General features: G+C 56.0%; 1 protein-coding gene across 2 annotated transcripts in view; it reads left to right on the forward strand.

Annotated features, from left to right (window-relative positions):
• CTIF (cap binding complex dependent translation initiation factor) overlaps window positions 1-24,691 on the forward strand; it is a gene marked incomplete at its 5' end in the record, with an annotated part of 237,691 nt that overhangs the window by 149,150 nt on the left and 63,850 nt on the right. For both annotated transcript variants that reach the window (XM_081096536.1, XM_081096537.1), the window contains 2 exons: window positions 8,252-8,744; window positions 10,184-10,483. In XM_081096536.1, the coding sequence (XP_080952662.1) occupies window positions 8,252-8,744; window positions 10,184-10,483 (793 nt within the window). The remainder of the gene's footprint in view (window positions 1-8,251; window positions 8,745-10,183; window positions 10,484-24,691) is intronic.

Genomic DNA, 24,691 nt, shown 5'->3' on the forward strand with positions numbered 1-24,691 from the left:
GGTGCAGCCATGATGTGGGTGATGGCCCCGGCGGAGACAGGTGCTCCCCTTGTCAGCGCTTTGCAGTGATGCCCTTGGTGCTCCCGAGAGCGCCGAGACCTCAGACAGGTCATCGTTAATCCGGTCAGAGAGCGTTCGGGCCGCCAAGTGTGCGGGCACCGACCGGGCGCTAGGACAGGCGCGCCGAACGAACGAGCTGGGCAGCCCCAGGGGAACGAAGCAACCTCTCTGAACCTTTGTTCTCCCATCTGGAAAACCGTCATGCTGTCACTCCTGTAACCCGCACAGCCACCCCTGAGGTGGGGCCGGCACAGCTGGGAACTGACACAGAGGCACATTCCCCCCCACCCCCCCCCACCCCCACCCCCCCCTGGCCTGAGCCTCGCAGCCGTGAGCGGCCCAGCCAGGCGCTGAGCGGGCTGCAGCCTCCCAGGCTCCGTGGGTTTCCGTCGGCGGCTTCAGCCCCAAGTGCATCGGCGGTGCTCAGTTCATCTAGGCTGCTCTGGTCCTTGTCCCTTCTGTAAGCCATTGTGTTCCCCTTGGTTGGCTCCCTGAAGAGAGAAGTAGTTTTCCCCTGTGCCTTTCCTCGTTGAGCGTCACAGTCATTCTGCAAACCGCGGCGGCGGGCAGCCTTTATTCCTGGGCCCCCCTAAGCTCAGCAACCCCCCAACCCCCACCCCCACCCCCGCCCACGCCTGAGCCCGAGTCTCACCTCTGCTCGTGCTTTGCTGGGCGGCTGGGGCGGGGAAGGCGGGTGCTGGGTGTGTAGGTGGGCAGGCGCGGAGGCGCCCGCGCTCCAGAATAAGCAGTCATCACTTTTCCTGGAGGCAAGAAACATGAACCCGTGAATAGTTTTCAAACCACTTGCCCTAGGAATTTTGCTTTCAGAAAATTTTAAGCAGACCTACAAATTATGTGGTCAGGTGTCCGACATTGAGGGAACCATAATAAGTCGGTGGCCCTCGGAAGATCTAGTTGGGAACGATTATGAAATAAAAAACGACCAGAGATGTTTGTCTGCGTTTGGACTGCTGTTAAAGCCATTTCTCAACACAAAATCTGAAGTTGTTCTCCCGACACCCACCTCCCAAAATGCAGCTGTGGTGTTCCGAGAATTTATTTATTTTTTTTAAATAAAAGAGAGAAAGAGTGAAACAAGACATCTGATTTCAGAACCCCAAGAAGAAAGAATAAACCAAATGAGTGATGGAAGCAGCATACTGAAAATTTCCATTCTCAATAAAAAGCATTATTTCCCTAACAGCAGGTGTTACCAGTAGCACAAATGGAATATTAATCTTATCTCCTAAGCTGTCCCCCCTCCCACCCCCGCCCACCGCCACCAGAGAAAGCCTCCCCGGAGAGATTAGAGCATAATAGGCAGGCGGTGAGCTGGATCCCCACCCCGTTTGCTTGTAGGGCTGAGGACTGCATGTCTAGTGTGTCTCCAAAACCCGGACCCACATGTCCGTGTATCCGACACCAAGTGCTCCTTTCTTGCCCAGCTGCTGGGAGCCAAGGCAGCGTCTCCCCAGCCCAGCCAAACCTAAACCCACAGGTTTCCTGGTGAGCGGCCAGCTGGACCCTGGAGGAAGGTATCGCCGAAGCCCAGGCCGGCAAACACAGGAGAGAGAGGAGCTGGTTTTGGCAGCTCAGGCAGCTGACAAATATTTGTGAATGGCCAGAGCAGGGAAGCCTGGGTCTCCATTGTCAGGGACCAAGGCCCAGCCCCAAGTCTGTTCCTATGGGTTGGGCCCTCACAGCCCTTTTCCAGGTCAAGGATGTGGGCCTCATAGGGCTGTCACCATAGCAGGTCTCAGTTGTCATTCAGTCTTGTTCTCCCAAGAGGGCTGGATGTGAAAGCAAGTGGGCGCTGGGTGCTGTGATGCGCTCGCTGACAGGCTGGGCACGCTTCTGAGAGCCTCTGCAAGGCCCTCTGGTGTGAGACTGCACCTTACTGAGCCTCAGTTGGCTTATCTGTAAAATGGGAAGAAGGTCTTGACCCGCCTGCCCACAGAGAACAAAGCAGGGCCTGGAGCAGGAAGGAGGAAAGGGGAGAAGAGGTTTCGTGCCCTTTGCCTCCATGGCATCTGGCTCTTTCCTACCCTCCTAGGGCCCACCCAGCTAACCTTACGTACCGCCCAGCACCATATCAGCCTTTCTCCGTTTGACTCCGTCAGTCTGGCCTGCCCAGCTAGGAGGAGGCCCTGGAGGGTGGACTCCCAGCCACAGACATCATCCACATGTGCAAAGGAGCTGCCACCAGACAGAGTGAGCCTGAGAAGACCCACTATTGCCCAGCAACTGGGCATTCTTGGTCTTTGCTGTATTGACAGGGCTGGCTGGCTCCAAGGTCTTTTGAACTAGGAGGACATGGAATTTTAGCACCCTCCCCGCCCTCTAAAAAAAAACAAATTCCAGGAAGAAACAGCAGAAGCTTTGCAAAGAGCTAGCTGAATTTTTTCTGAGCCTTTGACAACACCCCACCTCCCCCAGCCATGTAAAAATTACCCCTTCCTCCTCCAGGTAGAGGGAAGTTTTGTTTTTTGTTTGATTGGGGGGAGGGGGCGGATTTGAGGAAGAGAGAGGGAAATCCCTGATATGGGAACTGGGAATCCAGACAGTTTCGAGACAAATGCTGGGAAGGGCTGGGTCAGCCACTCTCTGGGGGCATCCTTGGGCCATAGCTGCAGGCACCACAGAAATTCTAAATAAGGATGACAAAAGTTGTAAGAATCAAGCATTATCTGCCAGGGAATTTCCAAAGTGCTTCTCTGGGCTTAAAAATTACTAACGCTCGAAGAACAAAGAGAGTGGAAGGGGAAAGGGCCAATTAATTAAAAGTAATTTAAAAATTTAAGTAGGGAGAATTCACCAAAGTCACAGGCGTGTGGCGCCTGGGGGAGGTAGTGGGCCATGGAATTCCTCTGGCGGCCAGTGGTGATCCCTGGGAGGAACCATGACTCATTGACTGGCTTTGCTGATGGGGCCAATCTCTTCCCTGGGTGTCCACGCTGGTGATCCCTCCCCTGCTGTCAATCTGACCATCGTCCAGAACTTAAAGCGTTAGGCCCACTGAGGTCGAACCCAGACAAGGATGAAAATACCACGCAGGCCTCACGCTCAGCTCAGCATACCAGGCAGCTGTAAATGTTTCTATAATGACTCTTAAATTACTAAAATAATACAGACAACGAAGCCCCTGGACATTATCTATCAAAACAAACGTAAGAGGGCTCCAAAAGGTGGAGAGAAGGCAGACTGGCTGGGACTGCGGCACCTGAGGAATGACACGGTGGTGACTTGCTTGAGCTTTTCTCTTGGCCTCATAGATCCTAGACTTGGAGCTAAAGAAGCCGGCAACCCAAAATGCCAATAGGCACAGGCAGACCCAAAAAGCCCAAACAGAAGCCTGCCCTTCGTAGCCGAAGGACCAGGGAAGGGGCATCGTCACAAGACAGGAAATGTAGACAATAGCTGCTCTACTCCAGGCAAATGCCCCAGAAAATACTTACTCCACCCGCACCCATGCCAGCAAAGGCCAAGTGAGGGGCTGAGACTCTACCGTCCTCAGGAGGGTGGACCAGACACCCTGTGGGCACCCAGAACTCCCACGCCTGCCAGCAGTAAAGAGGACTACCTTGGGGTGTCAGAGAAAGCCCAGGGAGAGCCTGACCGCCACTCCCCTCCTGGCAGCCCTGGGGCGGGATGGCCCTTTCCACTACCAGAGCTAGGTCAGAGGAGACCAGATGAAAGGTTTAATCAAGTCCAGAGTCTCGTAGCAGAAATACCCAAGATGTCCAGGTTTCAACTGACAACCTCTTGTCATACCCAGAAAAATCTCAGCTGAATGAAAGGAGACAATACACATCAATACTGAGATGACAGAAATGTTAGAATCACCTAAGATTTTAAGGCAGCCAACATACTAGTCAAAATGCTGCAAAGCACAAAGAGGAACACACTCGAAACAAAGTGAAAAATAGATCTTGGCAAAGAAATAGAAGATATAACAAAGAACCAAATGAAAACGTAATAGTTAAATTAAAACAATGGATAGGCTCAACAGCAGCGCAGAGGGAACACAGGGAAGAGCTGGTGCCCTGGAAGGCAGAGCAATAGGAACGATCCAGGCTGAGCCACAGAGAGAAAATGGACTGAAAAAGAACAAACTGTCCTTGGAGTCCAGAAAGGAGACGCGGAAAAGGGTGGGGCTGAAAAGGTATCCAACGAGGCAGTGCCTGGGAACTTCTGCATTGCTGATGGGCGTGTCAAACGGTACAGCCTCTCCGGGAAACAGTTCAGCTTTGTCGTAAAAAACTAAATACGCAGCTACCCTAGGGCCCAGCAGTGGTGCTCCCAGGCACCATTTTATCCCAGAGAAATAAAAACTATGTCCACCCAAAAACCTGGACACAAGTGTTCCTAGCAGCTTTGTGCATAAGAGCCAATAACCGGAAACAGCCAGATGTCCGTCCACGGGTAAATAGTTAAACTCACTGGTCCATCCACACTATGGGAGACTAGTCACCAGTGAAAAGGAATGAACTGTTGATGCACACAGCCACGTGGATGAACCTCCGGAAGTTATGCTGAGGGGATGAAGCCAACCCCAATGGACTTTTGATTCCATTTATGTAACATTCTGGAGACGACAACATTGTAGAAATGGACACCAGATTAGTTACTCCCAGGGGCGAAGGAGGGGTGGTGGGAGGGAAGCAGGTGTGACTATTAAAGGGGGATATGAAGGATCTTTGTGGTGATGGAAAGGTGCTGTACCTTGACTGGGTCCATGTCAAAAAACCCCGCACTACAGTTTTGCAAGATGTTACCACGGAAAGAAACTGGGTAGGGGATACAAAAGATCTCTCTGCCATAGTTCCTACAGCTGCGTGGGAAATCTATAATTACCTCACAATAAAAAGTTTAGAAAAATAAATGCATGTTCGTTTCGAAAGCCACTGTTAAACATTTTGGCGTGTATCCTTCCAGATTTTTCTATGCGTATAAATACTTGCCTTTAAAAAATATAGCCTCGTGCTGCACACATTACCGTACTTGCTCTCTTCCATCAACAAGAGTGAACCCCTCCACCGCGTTCTTAATTGCTCCACATTGTTTTTTGCTGCTACAAGCATGGCCATCGGGAGCACCCTTGTACCTGCATCCCTATGCACGTCCTGGTTTGTTTCCTTTGTAAATTGCCGCCAGTGGAGTTGACAGTGCGAGGCCCGGCGGTTTGCATGTCACATAGAGGCTTTTGTAACCAACTGTCACATTTCCATCCAGAGCCATACGGATGTCTGCTTCCAGTACAGCAGTCCCGCTTACCCACGGTCTCCCCTTCCACAATTTCAGTTACCTGGGGCCAGCCTTGGTCTGAAAATATAAATGGGAAATTCCAGAAATAAACAATTCATACATGTTAAGTTGCACACCATTCTGAGTAGCGTGATGAAATCTCACCCCACCCCACCACTCCGTCCCGCCCTGGACGTGAATCGCCCCTTTGTTCAGTGTCTCCACGCGTAGGTGCCCCCCACCACCACCGAGTCACCAGGTAGCCACCTCGGTTATCAGATCGACTGGCACGGCATCTCCGTGCTCGTGTTCAAGCGACCCTTATTTTACTTAACAATGGCCCCAGAGTGCAAGAGCCGTGCTGCTGGCCGTTTGGATATGCCACGGAGAAGCCGGGAAGTGCTTCCTGTAAGTGAAAATGTTGCATGTAATGAGGGGAAGGCCACACAGTGTATAGAGGGTTCAGGCAGCCCCTGGAGGTCTTGGCATATCTCCCCTGCAGATAGGGGGGGGACTACTGTACACAGTGTATTACAGGTTATCATTTGTGTGGGAACAAAATGAACGCATACACCTGTCCCTTACTTAACAACTAATTTTCCCTGAAAACCCTGCCACTTAGAGAAAGCTTTTTAAAAAAAAAAATGTTATCAAAAATATATATTTTTAATTCATTTCAATGGGAAAATGGTGTTTAACCCCAGCCCAAGGTACCCCTAAATTTTCACAGAGACAGAATTATCAGATGAACATTCCAGTTGAGTTTATATCAGTGATAATGATTTGAAAGAGAATAAATAGAATCCATTCATAAAATGCAACGCCGGGAAGGTCGCTGAGGACGGGGTGGGACTTGTTTTTTAGAAGGTAACATCTTTCTGACTTTACAGCTTTTGAGAGGCCCAGGGTTATCTTGTTCTCCAACAGCACTCACATGAAGCCATGGCACAGCATGAGACGGAGCACAGGGCTTCCGGGGACGGAAGATCCCTGTGCACAAGACTGAGAGATCACTGAAATGCACCCCCCACTCACTTGCCTTCAATCCACAAATCAAAATATTTGGTTTGCCCCCTGGCACACTCCTCAGATTTGTCCTCTGTGGTATGCTCTGCTTAGGAAGTGTTGTGTCAAGTAAATTGGTGAGCCTGTCTTTGCATAAGACCATTATACTAAATATCACTTCTATGTTCGTCAGCTTGGATTGCCATAACAATATACCACAGTCTGGGTGGCTAAAAAAACGGGGATTTATTTTCTCACAGTTCCGGGGGCTGGAGCTCCAAGATCAAGGTGTCAGCAGGTTTGGTTTCCTCTGAGGCCTCTCTCCTTGGCTTTCAGATGGCCACCTTCTCGCTGTGTCCTCATGTGGTCATTCTTCTGTGCATGAGCACGTCTGTCCTAGTCTCTTAGGAAGACAACAGCCATGCCCTGGCCGGGTAGCTCAGTTGGTTAGAGCAGCATTCCTATCAGGTTGTGGGTTCAATCTCCGGTTAGAGTACATACAGGAATAACTAATGAATGCATAAATAAGTGGAACAGCACAGCAACCACCAGCTGGGCGGTGCCAAACACAACGGGGACCATCAGAAGTCCTACCAGGGGGCTCAGCGCCCCACCCCTCCCTCCCTCTCTCTCTCTCTCTCTCAAATCAATAAGTAAAAATTCTAAAAATAAAGGTAATAGTCACATTGGGTTGGGCTCCATCCTAACATCCTCATTTTAACTGAATCACCTTTAGAAAAGGCCCTATCTTCACATGTAGTCACTTTCTGATGTTCTGGGGATTGGGGCTTTGACACATGAATTGAGGTAGGAGGAGCACAATTCAGCTTATAACAACTGTTGATAGCATACTAGAGGCCCGATGCACGAAGATTTGTGCAAGAGTGGGCCTTCCTTCCCCTGGCTGCCAGCACCACCTTCACGCTGGCTGGAGGCTCCTTTCCACCTTCCCATGCTGCCCAGAGGCCTGGAACGGGCTGGGGTGGTGCGGAACACCTGCGTCGTCACCATGGCGACAACACAAGCATCCCGCCCCGCCCCTGGCCGCTCAGCACCTGCATATGCAAATTAACCTACCATCTTTGTTGGGTTAATTTGCATACTCCTGATTGGCTGATGGGTGTCACAATGGTACGGTCAGTTTGCATCTTTCTCTTTTACTAGTGTAGATTTTGTTACTGGGTTTGGGGGTAAAAATGTCAGTGTATCAAAAAGAAAGTTGTTTAACAAATGATACAGCTTTTCAAGAGTCATTATGGTATGCAGTCATTACCAGGAGCCCTGCCAGCGTGGCTCAGTTGGTTGAGCAGCATTGTCCTGTGAACTGAAAGGTTGCTAGTTCCACTCCCTGTCAGGGCACATACCTGGGTTGCGGGTTTGAGCCCTGTAACTGATCGATGTTTCTCACATTGACGTTTCTCTCTCTCTTTCTCCTTCTCCCTTCCTCTCTCTCAGCATGTCCTTGGTTGCGGATTTTTTTTTTTAAGTCATTAACAGGATAGTTGTTATCAGATGCAGGTCTGTGTATACATTTTTGCCAGGACATGTATCGAATACGTTTGGAAGATTCACAAAATGATAACAGTCGCTTCAAGAGGACACCGGGTGGCTGCAGACAGTTAGGAGGGCTCACTGCACAGCTATTGTATCATTCTAATTGTATTCCCCGCACATGTGCTAATGCATATTCTACCAGGGGAATAAAATACTTATTTTAGCCAAGGATTGACTTAACTCCTCTGTGATCTCAGGGACCTGTCATCTCGTTCCCTGCTGTATCCCCAGGCCCTGCCACGGAGCCTGGCACACAGGAGGCACCCAGCAGGGGTGTTGAAAGAAGGACTAAATGAGCAACTCGATAAATTCCTCTCTTCGTGTTTGGACGCAGGGCCCCTGCACAGCCCACCCCGTGACCCTCTCTCTCTGTCCCTGTGGTTCGCAGACGGCAGCAGAGACCTCCAGGAGGGAGCAAGCCTCAGCAGCACGGCGACCACCAGCCAGGCAGTGCCAAACACAGCAGGGACCATCAGAAGTCCTACCAGGGGGGCTCGGCGCCCCACCCCTCAGGGAGGCCCACCCATCACGGCTACAGCCAGAACCGGCGCTGGCACCATGGCAACATGAAGCACCCACCGGGCGACAAGGGAGAGGCAGGCACCCACCGCAATGCTAAAGAGACCGTGACCGTGGGCAGCCCCAAGCTGGAGGACGCCCTGGGGGACACCGGGCACAGTGGCCTCGAGCCCCCCTGCAGCCCCGATGGCCCGGCCCCAGCGGCTTCTGAGAGGCTGCCCCCGCAGCAGCCGGGAGCCCCGGAGGCCGAGGCAAAGCGTAAAGACAGTGTTACCCCCGAGCGCATCGGGGAGCGGCCCAGAGTTACCCTGCTCCAGTCTTCCAAAGACAGGCTGCGGCGGAGGCTGAAGGAAAAAGGACCGGTAATTGCATTTTCATTGTTCTCTTCCACCAGGGAGGACGCGTGAGGTAGGCGCATTGGCAGGCGGGCTCGGGTTTGAGGGCCTGGGGCGCCCTGTGGAGAGAAGCGGGAGCCGCCACTGCCTTGGGGACTCCTGGCACCTGCATGAACCCCTCCAGCACGTTCTGGCCCCTCAAGTGGGCACGTGGTATCACCCCTCCGCCGAAGAGGGGAGGGGAAGGGAGGAAGAGGCCGTGCCTGGGGGCGATGGGAGGTGCGGGAGTGACGGCCACTTCCCCAGCCACACACTGGAAGCAGAGAGCAGGTTCCGGAACCTCCGTCCGTGCCCCGGCCCAGAGCTCTTCTTGTTGAGAACAGAGCGGCCAGTGCAGACCTTCCTTCTGCCCTTGATCCTGCCCATCACCTGCCCTCACACCCCCGCAGTTAAGTCCCTCGCACTCCCGGCCACCGGCCTGTGGTGTTTGAGTAAATACTTTTGCGACTGTCAGGTGCCATTCTCCCTCCTCCCGCCTGCCTCTGGGGCCGTGGCATTGAAACCTCAGGAGGGTGTAGGCTTCTGCCTGAGATTCCCCTCCTAGAAGTGCCCCTCGTTTTGGTGACACGTAGGGGGACTCCTTGGTGTGTAGTGTGTGTGGGTAGAAGGCCAGCCGTCGCCATAGGACACAAAGCTGTGGCCATGGCCGTGTCCACAGGTTCCCTACACCCAGAGAACACAACCACCGTGTGCTCTAGGAGCCTAGAGCTACTCCATGGGCACGTCTGACCAGCGTAGCAAGCATTCTGGATGCCACCTTCCTTCCCGACCTAGTCTTCCTGCCCTCGTTTTCTCTTTGGCCTGATTTTTTAAAAAAATATACTTTATTGATTTTTTACAGAGAGAAAGGGAGAGGGATGGAGAGTTAGAAACATCAATAAGAGAGAAACATTGATCAGCTGCCACTGGGGATGTGCCTGCAACCAAGGTGCATACCCTTAACCGGAATCGAACCTGGGACCCTTCAGTCTGAAGGCCGATACTCTATCCACTGAGCCAAACCGGTCAGGGCTTTGCCCCAGTTTTTTATTTGTTATCTTATTGCATCTTCTGTGAGACCTATTAAACCATTTCTGGATTGAGACAGTTGATGGGCACGTAGGCAAACAGAACCCATACACGTGAGAATCCTGGGTGAGAGATGGGGCTCGCTAGAAGGGATGTCGCAGGGGCCGGGGACAAGGGCAGCAGAGAGCGTGGGGCTGAGGGTCCTTGGTGCAGGTCAGCATTCCTGGGGGGAACCAGACGGGGTTCTAGAAGGTAGGGCTGGGTCCTTTCTGTGGGCGGCACACTTCCCATACGGGCCACTCCCCCAACACACACACACACACACACACACACACACACACACACACACAGAACCTCGGCTCCACTCAGGCCGCCTCGGTTTGTCTCCCTGCCCCCAGGACGAGGTGGCCGTGGAGCCCCCCACCCCGCAGCAGAACAAGATGGACAAGCTGATCGAGATCCTGAACAGCATGCGCAACAACAGCAGCGACGTGGACGCCAAGCTCAGCACCTTCATGGAGGAGGCGCAGAACTCGACCAACTCGGAGGAGATGCTGGGCGAGATCGTGCGCACCATCTACCAGAAGGCCGTGTCCGACCGCAGCTTCGCCTTCACGGCCGCCAAGCTCTGCGACAAGATGGCGCTCTTCATGGTGGAGGGGACCAAGTTCCGCAGCCTGCTGCTCAACATGCTCCAGGTAACCGACACCGGCAGCTGCGTCCGGCCGCGCCCCCCCCCCCGCCCCCCGCCCCTGGGGTTATTACTAGAGAGAAGGCTGCAAATTCTGACCACGGTTGAACTTTTCCCAGGTTCCACCCTTGCCCGATTAATTATAGAAAATAAGAAGGCACTCAAGGGGCAAGGGCTGAGTGGCCGGATTTACGTGTGTTTGTGTGAGGGCTCCATGGTGACGGCGGCCCAGTATACTTTTATAGGTGCGTCATGTTTAACCGGCCTCTGCCTCTTTCTATTTCCATTGTAAGAGGGCTGGCTCGCGGTCTGAGCCAGCCTGTGCTTTGACCTCTCCACGTCTGAGTAGATACGACCTTGCGGCGGACTTCTCTCTCTTCTGGCTCCCCCTCTCCAGGACCAGCCCCCCAGCCCCCACCCCTGGAGGTGGTGCCCTTGGTTGTAGCTGGTGCTTAGATGGGTCTGAGCAGAAGGTACAGGGCCTTGAGCAGGGAAGGTCTGGCCTGTCTGCTGATGCCCTGAGCTTCCTGAAACCCTCGTGGGGAAGAGGGGAGTGTGGTGATTTCCTAGTCTTGTTCCTTGGTGCTCTCCCAGTCAAAACCCTCCGCCCCCGGGGGCTTCGTCCAGCTCCTCGGTCTTTCCTCCACGGCGGCAGAGCTCCGAGATGGTGTCACTGGGGTGAGCGTGTAGGAGGCGTGAGCGTGGGCACTTAGACTGAGCCCAGCACAGTTTCATCTCGAGTGCGGAGCTGGGGGGCTGCTGCCAGCTCGTCTGTCAGAGGTGGTAGAAGGTGAACTGGTGGCGTCAGGGACAGGTAGCAGGTAGCAGGGCATGGTGGCCACACGAGGCCTGGGACTATCCAGACACCAAGTGTGAACTAGGACAGATGGCCGCCTGGTCTCAACCACCTGGTCCACGGTCTGCTGTCTTTCCCCTACGAACAGGGAGGCAGGAGCCCTCTCCAGAGGGCTCCATCCCGCGGTCCTCTCCTCTTCCCAAGGAGCCCGCTCACTGCAACCTGAGCCCTCGCTGGCCGGCCTGGGCTGCGTCTCCAGCTCCGGGCCCCGATCGGGTTCCCATTCCTGGATCACCCACGCTCCCCTGGTGACGAATTCCCGCATTACCTGAGGGATTTGCACATTGGACATGTCCCTTGCGGGCCGGAATGTCCCGGGAGCGTGTGGGGGGTGGCAGCGGGGAGCCGCCTGTCTGCCACGTACCACCAGGCTCAGGGAGTCCAGGATGGGATCGGCCTGTGGCCTGTGGCCTTGGCCTTTGTCCTTTCTTGAGAAGGGCCAGGAGAGGGCAAGGTTTCTGGACAGTGGCAACCAGATCCTGGTAATCTTGCCAAAGCCAGTGACGGACAGACATACAGGGCATGGGATGATGCACCTGACCACGCACCCCCTGACCAAGGGACCCCCACCCCAAGATCCTGCCCAGGTCAGGCATTTCTTCCAAGGACCCCTGGTTATTGCGGCCTCGCCCTCAGCGTCCCACAGGCATCAATCCTGCAAGTGCTCACCCACTAAAGGGGCTCCGTGGCCCGACACGGGCCTCTCCATTAGTCCAAAGCGGACTGGCCCGCGACAGAGGAAGGGAACCTGCTAGGCTGCACTGAGCTCAGCGAAGTCCTCTCCACAGCCCCCCGCTAATGACTTCTCGCGGAACTGCTGTGCTGAGAGACACCGGCTGGCAAACACCAGGACAGAGAGCGAGGACTAAGCTGAAAGCTGAGAAACGGGGCTTCTCGACCGGGTTCACACCGTCAGCCGGAGCTTGGCTCTGCGCTCTCCCTGGGCCCGTGCTCAGCCGCTTGGCACTCAGCAGCGGCCTCAGGATTCTGTGCTGCTGGGGATGACTCGGGCTGGGGAGGACGCGAGGGACCACATGGCCTCTTCCGTCCTCACTCTCCCACGGCCTGGCCCTGGCATGAAGCAGTCCTGGGTCCCCCTGGTCCTCGGAAACCGGCCCACCCCATATCGTGGCTCAAGGTGTGTCAACCCCACGGAGGCCACCTTGTCTCTGGGCAGAGGAGAGCTGTCCCTCCCACGGCGTTTGCCTGCGTGGAGCACTTGTGGGTCAGGTATTTAGAAATGGAAACATCCTCCCCCTCCCCCTCTTCACCACCTCCAACCCCAGCTTTCATGTACACTTGAGGAGGGGGCCCCTCGGAGGGCAAAACCAGGGGCATGAGCCGGGCACTGGGGCCTCCTGAGTCGCCGTTCAAGGCCCTTTGGGCTCCTGTGCAAGGCAGGCTGGATGTGCTGGCGTGAGGTTACCCCAGCTCCTTACAGACGCCCCAAACCCCGCTTACCAGGCCCCCAGGAAGCCACCACCCATGTCTGGCTGGGCCTCTCTGGGCTCTGCCGCTCCTCTCCGCAGCTCAGGAAGTGGCCGGTGAGTGTAGGCTTCCAGGCGGCATAACTCCTGGCCACACACCACCCCAGACTCACAGAGTACAAGAAGAGAGAGCATGGCTCATCCAGCCCCCTTCCCCTCCTTAACGCCCACAGGGATCTCTCTTTTCACCAGCTTTCATTTTCTGGTGAATCTGATTGATATCCCTTTGCTGGCAGCCCTGGGCCCAGCCCCAGAGCCCTTCCCTCCCCTTCCTCCCTCTGAGGTTCACACTCAGCTTCTTCCACGCCAGGCCATGGCCACTGGGTCCCCCAGCCAGCCCCCGGTTCAGTTTGGTGGCCTCTGAGACGCCCCTCATGGGGCCAGGTTTGGCTGCTGCCACCACGTCCCAGTTCTGAGACCCGGCTTAGTGCTTGGCGCTGGCTGCAAAGGGCCCAGGGTGTGAAGTGCCCGCGGAGCACAGCTCCCCGCAGCTGGCTCTGGATGTTGCCCTCCTTGGCCAACCGCGTCTGCCGCCTGGGCGTCAGCAGTGGGAGCTGGCAGCACGGGAGGGCGGGGCAGGCTCTGATAGAGTGGACACTTGGCAGGCGTGTGAGGGCTGCCTGCCGGGCTGGGGTGCAGCCCCTGTGGAGAGGGAAATGGGGCGGGGGGAGACCACAGGACCTTTAGTCCTTCCCAGCCAGACTTAGCTTTGGCATCTGAAGGAAGCCAGAGGCACTGCCCTCGTGAGCTAGGGTGATGCCAGAGACCCACCCTGGGGTCTCCGTGGACCCCTGTCACCAGTCCCACAGCACAAAGTATGCTCTCCGGTTGTTACGTCTAAGCCGAGTCTTTTTGCCTGAGATGTGGTTCTTCTCTTGGTGGTGTTCTTATAAGTAAAATTCTACCTCAAACACCGACATTTCTTAAATGTCCGTCATGTGCCAATCAGGCGTGTACATTAGATCAGTTTCTCGCCTTGAACGTGAGTGTGAATCACATGGGGTTTTACTGAAATGCAGGTTCTGATCCAGTGGGCCTGGTGGGCCTGAGCGTCTCATCCGGCGCTGCTGGCCGAGGACGGGGCCCTGGGCGACCATGGTGATGGCTCAGTGTCGCAGACGGGCCGACCGAGGCACAGCTTTGTCGGTGCGATTGTGGGGAGTGGGATCCAGCCTGGCAGTACCGGGCTTTCCTTAGGCCCGTGGCTCAGCCTGGCTGTCCATTACACTCGCGTGGGAAGGAGCTTTCAAAACATGCGGGAGGGCCCCTCCCCCAGACCACCGACTACACTCTCCCAGGACGGGGCCTGGGCCTCCTTTCTGTTGCTGTTGTTAGTCCTCCCCCGAGGATATTGTCCCCATTGCTTTGTAGAGAGAGGGTGGAAAAGGGAGGGAGGGGGAGAGAGAGAGAAACATCCACGTAAGAGAGATACATCAATTGGTTGCCTCCTGCACGCATCCCAACTAGGCTGGGGGTCAAACCTGTGACCCAGGTACGTGCCCCTGACTGGGATTTGAACCCACAACCCTTTGGTACACGGGCTGACGCTCTAACTACCAAGCAACACTGGCCAGGACATGGGCATCCTGTTTTAAAGAACCCCCCCCCCCCCGCCAGGTGAATCTATGGTGCGACAGGTTGAGCACCACTATTAGGAAGATACCCCAGCGACGCCCTCACTGTGCACTGTTGTCACTTGTGAGCCTGCTGGTCCTGCCTCTCTCCCTATAAGTGAGTCAGTACATGGGTGCCAGGGACTGGACTCGCCGCTGAGCGAGGTGGGTGAGCTGGGAGGAGAACGCCGAAGGGGGAGACATCAGCAGCTGAACCTTCCCTTCACGCTGCCCGTCCTCGGTTTACCCTTTGTGCAATGAGGAAGCTGGTCTGGACCATCCCAGGGCCCCTTTTTCGTGCTCCTCACCATCATTCTGAGGTTCCGAGTGAACCAGGCGGAGCCCCCAGCTGCCTCTCCTCTCTCGGTGACCCCATTTCTCTCTGTCCTCAGCTCCTCTCCCCCATCCTGTTCCTTTTTCTTGGCCTCAGATATTTGTGAGAGCAGTTATCACATGTGGTAGGAAAAGGGCCTCACTCTCCACCCACATTCCCAGGCTGTGCCAGGGGCCAGGCCACCCAGGGAAAGCTGGGGAGTGATCCCCTTCGCTGCCCAGCCCGCCTCTCCCCACCCTTCCCGCCCGGCTCCCGGCTTCTTCCTATTTGTGAAGTCCCACACCCACTGGAGTACGTGGCTTGGTGATTTCTGACTTCCAGGAGAATGCGCTGCCCAGGGCCCCTGGGTTACAGAAACCACCAAAACGCTGCCTGGATCCTCACCAGGGAATTGCGCGATAATGGGGCCGGGGCTCCAGTTTCACGGGGAGGGGAAGAATGAGCGTGCCTCTTTTTATGGGACATTCGGAATGACAGGAATTAGAGGCCCGAGCCCCCTCCGCCCAGCACTGCCCCGTCACCACCCCGGGCTGTCCAGTTGGGCTCGGGGAGTGCTCCTCGCCGAGCTATGCTTGGGTGGTACAAGTTCAAGCCTCCTCTGTTGAAATGCATGCGCCCTGTTTAGCCAAGAGGTGTCTGCATCCGAGCTATGCAGAGCAAAGTATTATTAGAGCAGGCATCAGTGTGTCTGTAACTGAACCCAGCTCTCCCTAGCAACCGTTGCCAACAACACCTCTAACAGAAGGATGCAGTACCTTGTTTTGAAGGGGGGGAAAAAAAACACCAAGTCACAAACACAGCAGGGTTGTTGTGAAAAAACAACGCAAAAATCGGAATCTGGAATGTGACCAGAGATCAACCAAAGGACTTGTATGCATGCATATAAGCATAAGCGATGGACGCAGACAACAGGGGGTGAGGGTGAGGGCAAGACTGGGGGGATGAGGTGACAAAGGGGGGATAAAGACACGTTTGTAATACCTTAATCAATAAAAAAATTTTTTAAAAAAACAGACTTAAAAATAAATGGCTCTCTGCCAGCACCTTCCAGAAGCACCCTCTTAAAAAATTGACCTCGGGGCATTTGATAGACAGAAACGCTATTGAAGGGTGACAGGGGCTCCATAGGGCCCCTGTGGGGTCTCTGGGAATGATTGTAACTGTAAGTTTTCGTGCCGGAAGGGGCACTCGGGATTTTCTGGTCCGGCTGCCCCTATCCGTAAATCAGAGTATAAGATCCATCTTCAGGGCTTGAGTGACACATCCATCCCCTCTGTAGCTTGAGCAGAGAACCTGGGCCTGTCCTCTAACTCTGGTCATAGAGCGGACTTCCTCTCCTGCTTGTCTCAAGGTCTCCAGAAACGCCAAACCCTTCCCTCAGCGTGAAGTGTGGCGTTCTGACCCCGCCTGCTATGAGGAAAGGAGGAAGGGACTAACCTGGGTGCCTGGAGTGCTAACCAGCTCCTGGTTGCAAACTTAAGGGCAGGAATCCTGGCTGAGTTTTCATGGGTCCCCAGCTCCTGGCAGCACGACTTGTACAGAATAGGTGCCTGTGCCGGGCGGGCGGGGCCCTCAACCCAGTGCTCCCTGGTGTGTGGTGGGCTTCTCCGCACTCCTGAGGACCTTCATGAACATGCGCTTCCTTCCCCAGGGAGGGATCCTTCCCCACATTTACATTTCAGTGGCTCCGCAAGCCTGCAAGCCCCACCCAGAGTGATGGGCTGATTGGGGTGGTCAGCCCAGCACCCAGGCTCCAGGCTCCACACTATACTATACCCTCTCCCCCCGCCACACCCCCCCAAATAGCTCCTAAGGGTCAGAAGCTCGAGAAAATCAGGAATCTGCCTCATGAAGGAAGCTATTAGTGGGGATTCCATAACCCACCCATCTAGGATAATCGCACAGCATCCCATGGTCTCCGAGCCCCCGAGCTTTCTGGGCCACTGGAGGGCCGAGGGCGTCTGAGGCAATACCTTCCCGTCTCCGCTTGCTTTATCCAGGTGAACCCCAAGCTGTTATGCCCAAGGTTCCGCTCTCCCCTCGCACCCTCTCCCCCTGATCGGACCTCCTCCCTCCCTCCCCACGCCCACCGCTGAGCCGCTGTGCACTCCAGGCATGTAAACGAATTTTACTGTTGGCCCCGCCGGGCATACCCAGGGATAGCAGCGCATTGTTCTGCTCATTCCTGAGGCCGAGCGCAGCCCTGGCCGGGCCCACCCCAGCTCCTCCACTGCTGCTGGGAGTCGGGAGGGGAGGGCAAGGGCCAGCGCCAGGCAGCAGCTTTCCTGTGGGCAGGTGGAGGAGGGTGACGTCGGGCCCACCAAAGATCTCTTTAAAAAAACAGGCTCCCCCACCTGCTGGCTGGCACCCGAGCACCCTGTGAGTGGTCAGTGCCCGTGCTGAAGGTCGTGTCCTAGAGGGCCGTGCAGGGCCGGCACGCACACTCCCTCAGGGTGGGCCCTGGCAGGCTTGCCTCACCTGTCACGGGAGACTGGTTGTCACAGGCGTTTGGCAGGCACGGCTGCCCCGATGGGGAGAGCGATGCTTGGCTGGTGCCAAGGCTCTTGGCCCACCTCACCGAACCCCAGAGGGGGCAGCCCGGTGTCTCCTTGCCATGCTTGTCGCCCACACTTGCTTCGGCATGAGTGAATTTTACCCTCTTTCTCCCAATCCTCATTTCTGTCTCTCAGCAAGCACTTACTGAGCCTCTGCTGTACACCACACAGCGGCAGAGCCCGTGTACGGCGTCGTCTCTGTCCATCTGCCCGCCCTGCGTCTTCTCCGCTTGTGCCGGGGTGCGTATAGTCCCAAGACTAGGTGTCTTACTCAAGGCCCCGGCCAGACTGTCTCAAAGTGAGCATTCAGACCAGCGTTCTCTGACTTTGGGGGTGGGGGAGTGGAGACAGGGCGTGGGGGCTCCTGAAGGTGCTAAATCGAAAGCCCCTCTGAAACTAGGGGATGTTCAGTGGGACAGAATCAGCTCATGGCTTGATCAGGGGGGGAAAGCGTTTTGTGTTTTTAATCTGAAAATAAGCAGAAGAAAGAAAATGATCATTTGGGCCCCAGTCAGTCCCAGAGGCGCCCAGGACAGCAGCCTGCCCGTCAGGCTTTTCCAAAACTGTGTCCCCAGGTGTCCTGGGGCAGTGACTGTGTCCTGTCATCTGTGTCCCGTCTCCCCAACCCCCCACTGTGGCAGCACCCAGTTGGTGTTCGGCAGGCATCCAGGGGCTGGCTCCAGACGCCTCAGTTCAGGGGGGACCAAGGTGGGCAGTAGCCTGGGCAGCAGAGGGGATGGCGCGGCGTTCTGCCCCCTCCCGCCTCTGGGCCGGGAGCTTTACCGAGGTCAGGAATGGTTTCACCATCGCCCGGGTCCCTTGCCAGGCTGTGTCCTCTTCCCTGCACACCCTCACCCCCCACCCGGCTTCATTTTTCCTGCTAAATCCCCTGATAGAACCTGGTTGGGCGCTTCCCTGTCTGAAGCTGCCACGCCGAGGCAGGCCTGCAGATAAGTGGGTTATCGGAGAAGACCGGCTCGGGTGTCCCGGGCCCCAGAGGGTCACCCCTGGCTGGCTGGCAGCTCACCCCCAGCACCTCCTCCTCCCCAGAGCAGGCCAGCAGGAGACGGCAGATCCGTCCACAGCTCAGCGAGTGGCCGGCCCCCAGCCGCCGGTGGGAATCTGAGCTATGCTAAGCCGCTCCAGATCGCAGCATCGCTGCCCTGCCCGGGCACGGCCGGCCCAGACAGGGCGCCTCTACCTGCCGCGGCCGCCGCTGGAAAGCTGGCACGGCCTGAGCTGATGGAAAAAATCTCCCTGCGGGTTATGTAACTGCTCACCACCCTGCCCCTGGCTTCCCAGGGAGGCTCCCAGCCACCACAGAGGGAGCGTGGTGGACCCTGGCCAGGGAGGGGTCAGCAGCAGGTCACTCTTCCAAAGGGAATCAAGTAGTCTTGAGTGATCGCCGAGGTCCTCCTCTGGACCCAACACCCTCAAGGCCCCAAGGAGTCTAGGGTGTTCCCTACAAACGCTTGCGGGGCCGGGAGGCCTGCCCAGCCTCGTGGCCTCACAGAGTGAGAAGGGCTTGTCTGGGAGCTGCACCTAGAGGGAGGTGTTAAGAAGGAGAGTGAAGGGCAGTTTTGTTGTTGGTTTGTTTCGTTTGGTGTTTTTTTTTTACTTGGTGATTTTTTAAATTGTGGTAAATATATGCAACATAAATGTGTAATTTTAACCATTTTGAAGTGCCTAGTTCAGTGGCACCAAGAACAACCACCACCACCATATACCCCCACCACCCTCTCATTGTCCCAAACAACTCCCGTAGCCACCAAACAATAATTCCCAGCTCTCCACAACCTCCGCTCCACCTTCCGTGAACTTGCACGCTCCATGCATACTGCAGATCAGTAGAATCGTACAGTAGTTGTCCTTGTGTGCTTGGCTTCTTTCACGTCGCATAGAGCCCTCAGGTTCATCCATGTGTCAGAATGTCCTTCCTTTTCGTGGCTGAGTGACGCTTCATTTTATGTCTGTGCCGCGTTTTGTTTGCCGGCTCATTCATCGTTGGTAGTTATTTGGGTTGTGTCCACCTTTTGGCTGTTGGGAATAACGCTGCTATGAACATTCAAGTTCAAGTATCTGTTTGAGCCCCTGCTTTCAATTCTTTTGGATACAGAGTTAGAAGTGGAATTGCTGAATCCTATGGAGATTGTTTAACTTTTTAGGAACTGCCAAACTTTTCTGTGGGGGGGGTAGGGGGAAGGGATATAATGAACCAAGGCCCAAAGAAGTGATGCAAGTGAGGAACAGCGGGGATACTGCCTTACCTGGAATCGGGGGTGTAAGTGGAGAGTCGGAGACAGTCTATAAGCTGCAGCAGGTAGGAACCTGAGAGGCCAAAGGGTTTGGACTTTATGAAGTAGGACTGGGAGCCACTGTTGGTTCTTGAGCTGTAGCATCCCGAGATTAATTAAAAATCCTAGAACAGTTTGGACCTAAAGGGGGGCTCTACAAATGATCCATCCAACCCATTCCTGCTGTAGATAAGAGATGAGAGACCCCAGAGGGGTTAACAGAAGCCATGCTTCCGGGAGACACTTAGGAGGAGTTGTAGGATGTTGTGCTTGGAAATGTCTCACAGGAGAGAATCGGGGTTTAGGTGAACACAGGTGTCTCTTGTAAAGGGAGCCTGGCCCTCAGGCCTCATGGCCCCGCCCTCCTCTCAGGAGCCTGCTCCGCCCATTGGTACATGGAACCTCGACCTGGAGGCTGGAAGCTGGGGTTGCTGCCACAGGGGGCGCAGGCCGGTGCAGGAGACTGTCCCTGTCCCTCTCTTCTCCTTCCTTTCGCAAGTGCCACGATGGGCTCTGAGCTTCTAGAGCAGTGGTTCTCCACCTTCTGGCCCTTTAAGTACAGTTCCTCATGTTGTGACCGAACCATAAGATTATCTTCGTTGCTACTTCATAACTGTAATGTCACTCCTGTTATGAATCGTCATGTAAATATCTGATATGCAGGATGGTCTTAGGCGACCCCTGTGAAAGGGTCGTTCGACCGCCAAAGGGGTCGCGACCCACAGGTTGAGAACTGCTGCTCTAGAAGGCTCGGTCAGCAGGTATTTTTGAATTTGGATTCTGTGTTCAGAGATGAGCAGGCTCCCCAGGCGAGGACACGTGGCCTGTGTTTCAGATTGGGCACCAAGCACATGGCCTGCTGGGCAGCTGTGGGAGGAGGAACAGGACTCTGTTCATTGCATGCCCTCCCCCCCCCCACCTCTGCCCCCAGTGCCCTCCCCACCTGCAGTGGGCACACCTCCCCCTGACCTTTCGTTCACCCACACCTACCTGCATCGGCTGCCTTCTGGATGCCTGGCATGCATGGCGGTGACGTATCAGGAAGTGAGTGAGTGGGGGGCGAGGGGTAGGGTGGAGGGGGTTGGGGGGAGTGGAAGGAGGATGACAGGACTATTTAGACACCCAGAAAGAATGCCACACTGTCTTGAACTCACTGCTTTCAGGGCGGCTGGGTTCCATCTCCCCTAGATAAAGGAGAGGCCCCTTTCAGTGGGCAGAGGTCCTCCCAGCTCCTGGCCAGTCAGTGAGCATCATGTGAACACTCCAAACCCGAGTCATGCCCGGTTGCCAGTTTCTTCTTACCTGCACTCCCTTCCCTGTTTGCTGGCGTCTCTGCACCCAGGGACTAGGCTGCGTGACCTCTAGGGTCACCTGCCAACCCAGGAACTCTTGGAGAAACCTCAGAATCATCAGTGTAGGGGAGCTGGCCTCAGAGCCCGAGGTTCAGAGTCAGGGCTCCCTGTGCACCCACAAAGACTCCCTCCCGCACTGCCTCATGCCCGAGGTCCGAATCTTCAGGGAGAAATGGTCCCAGCCCCTCCTGGCCCCATCTCAACCCCAGTTCCACCTGCAGGGACCACCCTCCCTGAACCCTTGGGTGGCCTTCCAGATCCCAGTTCAAGAGGGAGAAAAGCTTCCGGCCACTTTGAAACGTGGGACAGACATGCTCAGGCCAGAGCAGTCCCCTCCTGGGGCGCCCCCACCTCAGCTTGCCTTGGCAGTGCCCAGCTAGGACCTGTGTACTCAGAGGAGTCACTGTGTGTGTGTGCACCCCCGGGCCCTTTGCACCAGGCCCACTGAGCAGAGGGCCTCGGACCACCATGCCACCGTGTGGTGCCCCCACTCCCGCAGGCAGTGCCCCAGGAGGAGTCGCCTCGGGGGTATGCAGGGAGGGCAGGGCTCCAGCTCAGGCCTATGACCATCCGTCCGTAGGTGGAATAAGTGCATTCTGGAGCAGCTGCATGTACCTCGGAGCTTCACACAGTGGACTCATCCGTACCATTGACCCCATTAGGCAACCGCCGTTGTATTACTCTGGGTGTTAAAACAAGTTCGATTAGAGGAATAATTTCTCTCATACGGGGTTGGAAGCCGAGTCACCTGGAATTCAGCCCGCAGGCCTCTTAAGGACGTAGTGCCGTGTGGCATAAAAAATCTCTGACATAGCCCAGAGGCTGACACCTACCTTCTAGCCCTGGTTCTGGCACCAGTCAGCTGGTGACTTTGGACAGATCTCGAAGGCTGGCTGCCTTCAACTTACTCTTTTATTAAATGGAGTAATGATGCCTGTCTCCTACACCTGCCTGCTCCACAGACATAGTCGTTGTTAAAATCCACTGAAGCACATCTCATTTTGTCTGTGCCTCTTATGACTCCTCCTCCAAGAGGAACTCCTGGATTTCATAAAAGCGTGTTTTCCCTTTTGCTCTTGATAAGTTCCCTTCTGCAAGGTTCCTAAGAGAGACCCCACACAGACCGTCTTCCACAGATCCAGTGTGTGCGAGGACTTGGAGTGTGGGTGCACTGTTCCGGAGAGCCCTGGGAGGAGGCCCCCTCCCCGCCATCCCACCCCCGGGTGCCCCATGCTCGGCACTGTTGAACCCCAGTGAGCAGGGACTACTGGCCTCTATCTGATACTTAGAGGCCTGCCTGTGGGGCAAGGCCAGCTCAACCAGAGTGCAGTTAGTAAAGTCAGAGCAAGGGGCATGCCCTTTAAGTGCTGGCAACTGGGAAGGCTTCCTGGAGGAGGTGGCATGAAAGAAGAGGCAGAATTGGGGCAGACAGAGGAAGAGAGGAGGAAGAAGCCAAAGCAAAGGCCTGTAGGTGGAAGGAGCCTGAGGCAGAGGATGCGATTGTGCAGGAGAGCCCGTGGGGTGAGGCGGGTCATGTGCTGCCCACCTGGCTGAGGGGGTCCGGCAGCAGCAGGGGTGAGGCTGCCCAGCCCGCAGTAACCCCCGCTCACGGTCACCACACTGGCTCATTCATATGCTGGCTCTTGCTTCACACCCTGTCAGGCCCAGACTGTTTTCATCCAAAAAGAAAACTTCTCTCTTAAGAGTAGTGAGCTCACCCTAGCTGGTTTGGCTTGGTGGATAGAGCATCGGCCTGCGGACTGAAGGGTCCCAGGTTCAATTCCGGTCAAGGGCATGTACCTTGGTTGGGGGCACATCCCCCGTGGGGAGTGTGCAGGAGGCAGCTGATCGATGTTTCTCTCTCATCGATGTTTCTAACTCTCTATCCCTCTCCCTTCCTCTCTGTAAAAAAATCAATAAAATACATATATATTTTTTAAAAAAGAGTAGTGAGCTCCCTGCCAGCCCTGGTCCATCCACCTGGGGTAGGAGGTCGGGAGAGCCACTAGGCCTGGGCCCAGGCCAGCCTGCAGGGGGCTCTGGACGCCGGGGTTTCACTGAGGCAGATCGCGAGAGACCTCCCCACCTCCCTCTCTGTGGTCTGCACCCTCAGGGGCCAGGATCCGGTTCCAGGTGCCCACCTCCTGTGGCCCACTCAGCCCTTCCTTATGGATCTGCTGCTTCCCAGGGCCATCCAGAGGTGGGCGCCCACGCACAGGCGTGCAGCGCTGATGCCGTGGAGCTGCCCTTGCTCCTGCAGCAGCCAGGCAGCCCCCAGGAAACCAGGAGCAGGGCTGCCCACGATGCCAGGGTGGCAGGTTCCCGAGGCCGCCCTCAAGCTCTTACCTCCCCTCCCCCAGCACACGTTTCTGGTAGAGAAGGAGACAGGTCTTCGGAAGCCAGGCTGCATCTTGCCTAGCCCCACCCACTCTGGCCTCAGTGTCCTCACTGGGTCTGGGGGCCACTCTCCCCCGGGCAGCAGGGCTCAGGCGGCTCTCACAGCCCCTCAGGCGCCTTGGGCTTGAGAAGGTCGTGTTTGGGGTGGGGGTGGGGGGTTCCAGGGCTGGGGGGAGCCTGGAACACATCTGGGGGCAGGAAGAGACGATAGGGAGCTGCTCAGAAGCAGGGGGGCTGGAGGCTGGGGGTTGAAGGTGGAGGAGACACCAGGGTTGCAGGAGGCCGCGTTTCTAGCCCAGCCCCGCCTTTCTCTAACTGGGTGACCTGGGCCAGGCCTTCCTCCTCCTGCTGGTTTCCTCGCCCGTAAAATAAGAAGTGATTTCAATGGTCCCTTCTAGCTCATTGTCCGTTATGCTAAAGCAGACAGGCCGGGCATGCACAGGGTGCTGGTTAACTACCTGCTGCTGCCTGGTTGGTCACGGGAGTGACCAGTGAAAAGCAGGCCTCAGCTAAGCCTGTCCCAGCCTGGGGGTGTCTGCCATCCTGGTGGTTCCTCCCTACCCTCCTGGCCAGGTCTATGGAGTCCCGTACCTACCTGGTGGGCAGAGTGGCCTGCAGGGGGCGCCAGCGCTCAAGGCTGGCCTCACCTGCCTGCAGGCCCTTTCAGGCCAACCCAACATCCTGGTGTCATGGGGGATGCCTACAGGGAAGACTGCAGCCAGGCGGTGGCAGCTCCAGCCACAAAGCCACCCTACGGTACAGATCCCAGCCCCTCGGGGCCCCAGCCAGCCCTGCCTCCACAAACCTCAGTGCCAGGGGTCTTTGCAGACCTCCAGGGTGGCCAGTGTCACCTCCCGCCCCCTCCTCACCCCCCATGTCTGGGGTTCCTGTCAGGGGTCTGGCCAGGAACACTATTTCCTCTTCCCTTTCAGGCGGCAGTCCCTCACAGGCATTTATTGTGCACCAGCTGTGTGCAAACGCGTTGTACTCTAAGTACCCATTACTTAGTGAGGGAAGTGTTCATACCTCCTACCCATGGGTAAAGAAAGTTCCAGAAAGCTTAGGAAACACACCTGAAGTCACATAGCCGTCAGTGCCAGCAGCAGGAACGGACCCTCATCCCGAAGCCCCATGCCCCGCCTCCCCCGGACTGGCCGCCACCCACGTGCCTCTGTTGGCCAGAGTGCTGGGGGCAGGGCCAGGTATAAGGTAGACGGCAGGTGGCTCAGAAACAAGATAAGAAGATGCCTTGTAGATGACAGTGCTGATCAGAGCCTCCTCCGCCCAGACTAAACACTGTCCCCGTGATCTCTCCGCTGTCACCTCG

This window comes from Myotis nattereri (genome assembly GCF_964212035.1).
Source record: "Myotis nattereri genome assembly, chromosome: 8".
Taxonomy (NCBI): domain Eukaryota; kingdom Metazoa; phylum Chordata; class Mammalia; order Chiroptera; family Vespertilionidae; genus Myotis; species Myotis nattereri.